General features: G+C 37.6%; 2 protein-coding genes and 1 long non-coding RNA gene across 3 annotated transcripts; all 3 read right to left on the bottom strand.

Annotated features, from left to right (window-relative positions):
• Positions 1 to 1,368: 1,368 nt before the first annotated feature.
• On the bottom strand, positions 1,369 to 2,094 carry LOC125189316. The gene is made up of 2 exons (XM_048086602.1): positions 2,031 to 2,094; positions 1,369 to 1,955 (listed from the first exon to the last, which is right to left on the bottom strand). Exons 1-2 carry the CDS (start codon positions 2,092 to 2,094, stop codon positions 1,369 to 1,371), a joined length of 651 nt encoding a protein of 216 aa, XP_047942559.1.
• Positions 2,095 to 2,108: 14 nt separating this feature from the next.
• LOC125189315 lies at positions 2,109 to 2,756 on the bottom strand. The gene has a single exon (XM_048086601.1). The coding sequence runs from the start codon at positions 2,754 to 2,756 to the stop codon at positions 2,109 to 2,111; it is 648 nt and encodes a 215-aa protein (XP_047942558.1).
• A 1,273-nt stretch (positions 2,757 to 4,029) lies between these two features.
• LOC125190753 lies at positions 4,030 to 5,142 on the bottom strand. Its single transcript, XR_007170954.1, has 2 exons — positions 4,679 to 5,142; positions 4,030 to 4,369 (listed from the first exon to the last, which is right to left on the bottom strand). It is a non-coding gene; the product is annotated as an uncharacterized LOC125190753 (long non-coding RNA).
• Positions 5,143 to 7,207: the final 2,065 nt, after the last annotated feature.

The following is a 7,207-nucleotide window of genomic DNA, read 5'->3' as shown; positions in this document are numbered from 1 at the left end:
TTGACTTTGTTCTTCGCTAGTAGGTGCTTACCGGCCATTGTTCCTTGTATCAAAATTCGGCTAATTTAACTGATAGTAGTTTGTATGATGAATATTGGATAGTTGATGAGAAATATAGGTCAAGTGTATGCTATTTATAGCTAGGATGAGTTTATGGAGTACCTATTTATTTTTCAATTGTGGAAATTAAAGAGGAGGTATCTTAAGAAATTAAGTGTAAATTAACATGGAAAGTGTGGTCTTATGTAGATGTGTAGTATATTGATGTATTAATTATGCAAATATAAACATGGCGCTCTCTCTCTTTCTGACACGCATACACACAAATACATTTTAAGTGTTTTTGTGAGGGCATACATTTTCTTGAGGTCATGAGGTGGCTGTGGTTAGGAGGTTTGAAGAGATTTCACACACGCATACAAATTTACACACACACAGATACATTGTAGTAGTAGACTAGTAGTTGTATTTGTGAGGTCATGCATTTGTATGAGGTGGGTGTGGTTGGGAGGGATTACACACGGTTAGAGAGTAATATAAAGAAATTTGAATACATGGCGTGTGTTGATTTGGTGAATATACTTGTATAAGGAGTTGTATTTTATTATGAGGGGGTTGAATAATCGACAAGGGCTAGCATTGAAAATTTCCTTCTAAACGAAAAAAAAATTTAAGAATGAAAAAACTACTAAATTAAATGCCGACTTAAATTTCACGTGCCTGTCTTCCGCATTATGCTTGAGCTTCTGGGCAACTAATTAACTTTGAAATATGAGGTCTAATTAAGTTATTTAGCAGTCATAATGTGATTAAGAAGTGTGCATATGTCCTTTTCTGGTCAAAATCACCTCATATCATTTTCTTTGTATTTTATTGCTTGCAAAAAGCCGCCAAATCCAAACGGGGCCCTTAAACTTTCTAAATATGAAAGTCAACATAGAAGTTGACGTATCATATGCTTTTGACAAAAAATAATACTATGATTATTTGTTGTTATTTGAACACCTACATCTCATCCTTAGAGCACTCCCAACGGTCCGGCTAAAAACTCCCTTATTTCTCCCTAAATCCCGCCACATCAGCACCATAATTTATCCCCAGTTTTTAGCCAACTTTTAGCCAACTGCTTCAATGGTTTCTCCCTTATTTCTCCCTTATTTCTCCCTAACTCAACATTTCATTTTTACATCATCACTAATTTAATTGTTTTATTTTTGTATATAATAAAGCTAGCTAATTTAATTTACAAGATAAAACAAATAATAGTAATAAAGTTCGTTGTATTAAACACGAGTAAACATTACAACGACGAAAATTAATTAAAAAAAATAGTACAGGAATGGAAAAAAAAATTCAAAGTAAAAAAATTCAAGGGCGGTGGGCGCGGTTTCTATTTGCCCACAATTCTTCGATCATATCGTGTTGTAGTGCTCGATGGGCCTCCTTTTGGTGTATGTCCATGAACGCCTTGAACCGTTCATGTTCGTTGTACGGTACACCCCGGCGGGCGGACTCGGACTGGGTTGAGACACCGTAACTCGATGATGCAACACTGGTGTCGTTGGTGACGTTGAGGACGCCTTCGTGTTCATCATCGATGATCATGTTATGCATGATGATGCACGCATACATGATGTCGGCAATATCCCCCTGGTAGAAAAAGCGCGTCGGGCCCTTTACCAGTGCAAATCGTGATTGGAGCACCCCAAACGCCCTCTCCACATCCTTGCGCGCAGACTCTTGCGCTCGGGCAAAATACTTTCTACTATCTCCGATTGGGCATCTAATCGTCTTCAAAAACACGGGCCATTGCGGATAGATGCCGTCAGCCAGGTAGTACCCTATGTTATGCACATTGCCATTGGCCGTGAATTCGATGGAGGGGCCTAACCCGTTGACCCGCTCGTTGAAAAGGGGCGAGGAATTAAGAACATTTAGGTCGTTGTTCGATCCGGCTATACCAAAATAAGCATGCCAAATCCAAAGCCGTTGGTCGGCAACGGCTTCAAGAATGATGGTGAGATGCGTACCTTTGTAGCCGGTAGTGAACTGGCCTCGCCACGCGGTTGGGCAGTTCTTCCACTGCCAGTGCATACAGATCGATGCTTTTAGCCGAGCATCCCCGGAAAGCCGTGGCTCCTCCAAAGTGCCAATCCAGCAGAAGCGCGCAGTCCAGCTGCATCCGGCGAGCGAAGGTAGTGCTCCCCAAATATCTCTCGCACGCCCCGACAAAAATTCTTCAGGCACTCGTTGCCAGTCGTCTCGCCGCATTGCAGATACTCATCGAACATGTCGGCGGACCCTCCATATGCCAATTGTCGGATGGCAACAGTGCATTTCTGCAGGGGCGATAGACCGGGCTTCCCTGTGGCTTCTCGCTGGAGCCAAAACTCGGGGTAACGCGCGGACAACGCATTAACAATGCGCAGGAAGAGGGAGCGGCGCATTCTGAATCGGCGACGAAATACATCTGCCGGATAACGAGGTTCCTCAGCAAAACAATCGGCGAACAGCCGATCGTGCCCACCAGCGTGGTCGCGGGGGATGTATCGGCGCCGCCTGCGGATTGGCCGTTGGGGTGGCTGCTGCATTCGAGCAAGCTCGCTTTGTATGAAACGAGAGATATAGTTGTTGACTGGGTTGTTGGCGAAACCCGCGACATCCCATCCGGTGGGAGCGGGAGGTACCTTCTCTTCGGAAGAAGAATGAGATATCTCCTCGTCGGACCGAGAATGAGAAGATGATTCAGAATTCATTAAATATAGATGGAGAGAGAGAAAATAAATGAAGAGAGAAAAGGGATGAGGATGAGGAGAGAATGAAGAGAGAAAAGGGATGAGGATGGGGAGAGAATGAAGAGAAGGTGTGTATTTATAGGGGGGAAATTAAAATATATATATATATATAGGGTCTTGTTAGGATGAGATTTTTTGGCATAATTGAGAAATGAGATGCAATCTCAGCCACTAATTCACAAGATTAACTTAATGTCAACAACTATCACATTATGTCAACACGGGGGTATACTTGTCTTTTCATTAAATTGTATTTGAAATCATTTTCTAAAATCCTCTCTAAAACTCTAGCTGCAAAGTCTTCAAATATTCAAATCTTCAAATTTTCAAATCTTCAACAATCAAATCTTCAAATCTTCAAATCTTCAACATTCATATCTTCAAATCTTCAAATCTTCAACATTCAATAAAATAACACTTATTAAAATTTTAACAACTAACAAATAATACTTATAATTCACATATCAATATCGAGAATATCGAATGTCAACAACTCCTATTAAAATGTCAACAACTAACAAATAACACTTATAATTTACATATCAATACCGAGAATATCGAATGTCAATAACTCGTATTAAATTGTCAACAACTAACAAATAACACTTACAATTCACTTATCAACTACGATGTCAAAAGCAAATATTATTCATGTCAACTATGATGTCAACAACAAACATTATTCATGTCAACTACGATGTCAACAACAAACGTTATTTATGTCAACTATTATGTCAACAACAACATTTTACAAATAATTAATGTCAATAACAAATATTTTCATGTCTAACGTTCTATATTATTTATGTCAACAACAACGTATTACATATAATAGTTGATATTATATGTATGTAGTTGACATGAATTGTAACTAACTATTAGCAACTAATTTCCAACTGGAGAATTTCACCAAACACCTAGAGTGCATCATGATTAAGCTTGATTCTTCAATCCAGCTCACATCCCAATTTCCACAAATATAAACTCAAATCTCAATCTTAATTTCAATTTCAAACTCAATCGAAGAATTAGCCCCAAAATTAACTAGAATTGTCAAATATCCCAACCATGTCTTCGTCGCGAAGTTCTCTCTATCCTGAAATTTATCAAACAAATCCAAAATCCAACTCTCAATTCATCCCCAAAAATTCATCCTCATCCACCAAACTTAGCAGCTCGATGAGGAGACGCAGCCTGAATAGCTGCTCTGAAATTGCAGGATCTCAACGCGCCGCCGCAGACAAATTCCAACGCCGAAACCACCGCTGATTTCGCCTTCACCGGTGCCTTCTTCAGCTTCCGACTCCTCAGCAGCTTCTCGCCATCGGAATAGCCTAATTTGTAAGTATGCAGAAAAAATTCGCCTCTTTCTCTCCCGATCGAGGCGGTAGCTCCATGAAGTCATTAGATTCTGGCCGCTCCGCCGCGTCGAGAAGATTCTCCAGCCTCCGCCGCCGCTTCTCGTTCCAGATTCTATCCTGCCGCCGCTTCTCCAACCATGTCAGAATATCTCACAGTATTGCCGCTCATAACCTTCAAATACTTGACTCATCCTTTAACTCCTCATCAATCTCCTGCAATCCTCAACAACAATTCTCAATTCTAAAATTAATTAAATAATCCTAAACACTACAGATTCTCATTTCTCAAATTTTATTCGTCGCCAGAGATCCGATCAAATTTTAAACTACCAGCCGATTCTAGTTTCTTAAAATCATACACCATACTCATTCCGTCAACACCGGTATCTACCAATCCAAATAGATATTAAAGCACTGATTCGATAAACAGAAGCTATTAATCACCGGAATTCAATGAAATTCGAGAATGTGAATTGTGAAATGAGGAGAGCTTGAATTTTGATCAATTGATACGATTTTTACCTTCAATTGCTCAGATCGGCGCGGGAAATTAACAGGCAATGATCGGAGAATGCACTCTGGAATGATCGGAGAACGCACTCTGTCCGATTTCGCGCATGATTTGCTAGCGCCACTTATCGGCCTCCGCCAGATCGCGGCACTCCGATGCCAGGTAAGGGCGGCGCTGCTTAGGCGGCTTCTTCTCCTCTTTCATGGTGATGAAACGATTCAGGATGGACTGCGCTTTCTATTCGTTGCCATGGCGGAAAAATTGGGGAGGAATTAGGATTTTTGGTGGAAGGAGTTGTGTGTGGGAGATTGGGAATTGCGGTTATATTGTTTAAATTACCATTTTGTCCTTTCATAATTAATTAATCTAAAACTATTTTCCAAGTGGCAAATTTTGGACCACCCATTTAATAAAAATAAGTGGCTGAAAATGAATCTCAATTCTCAATTAAGCTAAAAGTTCTCAATTGATCACAACCCTATATATATATATAGTACATAGAGGCTGTGGATACACTATCTTGAAGAGGCTGGTGGCGATACACTTCTTGCGATGAATCGGGAGTTGGCGTTAATTCGGTAGAATTAATGCCGAAACCACCCCAATGCCCGGCGAAAACTCGGCGATACTCGGCGAAAAATCGCCGAGTGTATCGCCTAACCATTGGGAGTGCTCTTATATATCGTATTCTTGAATCATACCATCTTAATATTGACAAATTACGTTCCATAATTTTTATATACTACATGACATACATATATAAATACTACATTCGATTTCGAAATCAATTAGCTACCAAGACTATGAAGCAAACTTTTGAGTTGGTTGTCAAATATACCTAAATGTCACATCTCTTTTGTTTTGACTCTGTAGGATTCCTTTAATTAAATAAACCGTGTACAATCGAATATAAATTTTCATTTAATTGGGCTAAGAAGATTAAAGTCAACATGTACTACGTGTCTGGGTTTAATGGTAGTATGAGGTATGCAAACGTATTTTCGTATCCTAGTATTAGCGCGTCTATATTTTCTAAGACCAATTAAATGTCTTAGATTAATTGATTTCTATAAATCATTTGTTCATTTACACTAAAATCACTATTTTCCAACAGTATGACTTCAAACAAGAACAAGGGCACGGTATTATCTTATGTTTTTGTCCCACGCTTATATATTTTCTTTTCACATTACAGCATCCAATTTTAAAATTAAAAAACTTACATAATTGATTCAATAAATGTTTATGGGACTCTTAACTTTTTTCCAATTTTTTAATATTTTGAAATATTTACATAATTTATTGAGTGAGTATAATTAAGTGGAACACATAATTTTGTTTGTTTTCTCACACACACCATCCAATTTATAAATATTTTTTTGACTTTGCACATCATCAGCGTGTTATATTCACACATACAATTTCATGTTATATGTAAATGGCAAACCTGGTGATATATTCATATGCAATTAATGGGATGTTGTTGGGGGGTAAAAGGTTATGCACATTGGCTTACGCGGATCGAGCTTGGACTATTGACCTTTGTTACCCCAAAAAAAATCGCATCCGCATCTATTCTAAAGGTTTGATAATGATTGTATTTAAAAATTGAAACTAATTTTGTCACCGATGTGATTTGAATTCAACACCACAAATTCATTTAAAAGAGTAATAACCGTAGATGTTCATGATTAACGAATTGAAAATACAATGCGTACACACTTTCTTTTATAAAATGCATTTTTACTTTTGCCTATCTTGGGTAGGGATCCTAAATATATAGAATTAGGTGAGTTTTTGAGCTAATTATAATTGCCATTAGAATTCTTATTTTTCTTAGCCTATAGGTATAGTATTAGAACCAACGCTAAGCAAAAAGTCTGTCATGTTTACCAGATTTCTGCTGTGTTATACAAATAACTATTCTATTATCCGTTGTGCAAAGAAGCTGGCTTAACCTCCAAGGTTTGAAATTTTATAAACACCAATTTTCACATAGTAATTTTCTATATGTTTCAATTGTTTTCCTTTCTTTGGTAGTGGTATTAATAGCATGTGATGTGATGTTATTAATGCATGTTCTTAATGGTATTGATTACTTTAAGAAATTATCTAAACCTGTTGAGCTTAGATTGATGCATGTTCTTAATGTTTTATTCATAGTTTTAGCATGTTCTTATAATGGAAGTAGTCTTCGGAAGAATAAAGATAAATTAACAAATATTGTATATATAAAGCGCCCTTAATTTTTAAACCGATTTTTATTTAAATCGGTTCTTTTTATAAAAAAAACTACTTATTTCTTTACTATATTACCCTTTTCTTGTATATTTGTAAAGTTCAATCACTCCCCACTTACCTTAAATGTAAATGGTATGCTTTTGGATGATAAATGCAATACAAATCCTTCCATGAATATAGGAATTAGTTGTGCTTTCTCAGCATCCAAGGAAATGATGATTATCGACTGAACATGAATATAGGAATTAGCTTGATTTCATAGCATTAAGAAATTAATTACGTTATTTTTATCACTTAAA

This window comes from Salvia hispanica, chromosome 5 (assembly GCF_023119035.1).
Source record: "Salvia hispanica cultivar TCC Black 2014 chromosome 5, UniMelb_Shisp_WGS_1.0, whole genome shotgun sequence".
NCBI lineage: Eukaryota > Viridiplantae > Streptophyta > Magnoliopsida > Lamiales > Lamiaceae > Salvia > Salvia hispanica.
The sequence above is the reverse complement of the archived record's forward strand: the minus strand, read 5'-3'. Positions and strand labels throughout refer to the sequence as shown.

Bases quoted from the DNA above. Each gene is read 5' to 3' on its own strand.
- LOC125189316 (XM_048086602.1), bottom strand. From the start codon at position 2,094: ATGCACTGGCAGTGGAAGAACTGCCCAACCGCGTGGCGAGGCCAGTTC. The intron at 1,956-2,030 runs GTACGCATCTCA...ATTTTGGTATAG, and splicing joins GTTCACTACCGGCTACAAAG to CCGGATCGAACAACGACCTA.
- LOC125189315 (XM_048086601.1), bottom strand. From the start codon at position 2,756: ATGAATTCTGAATCATCTTCTCATTCTCGGTCCGACGAGGAGATATCT.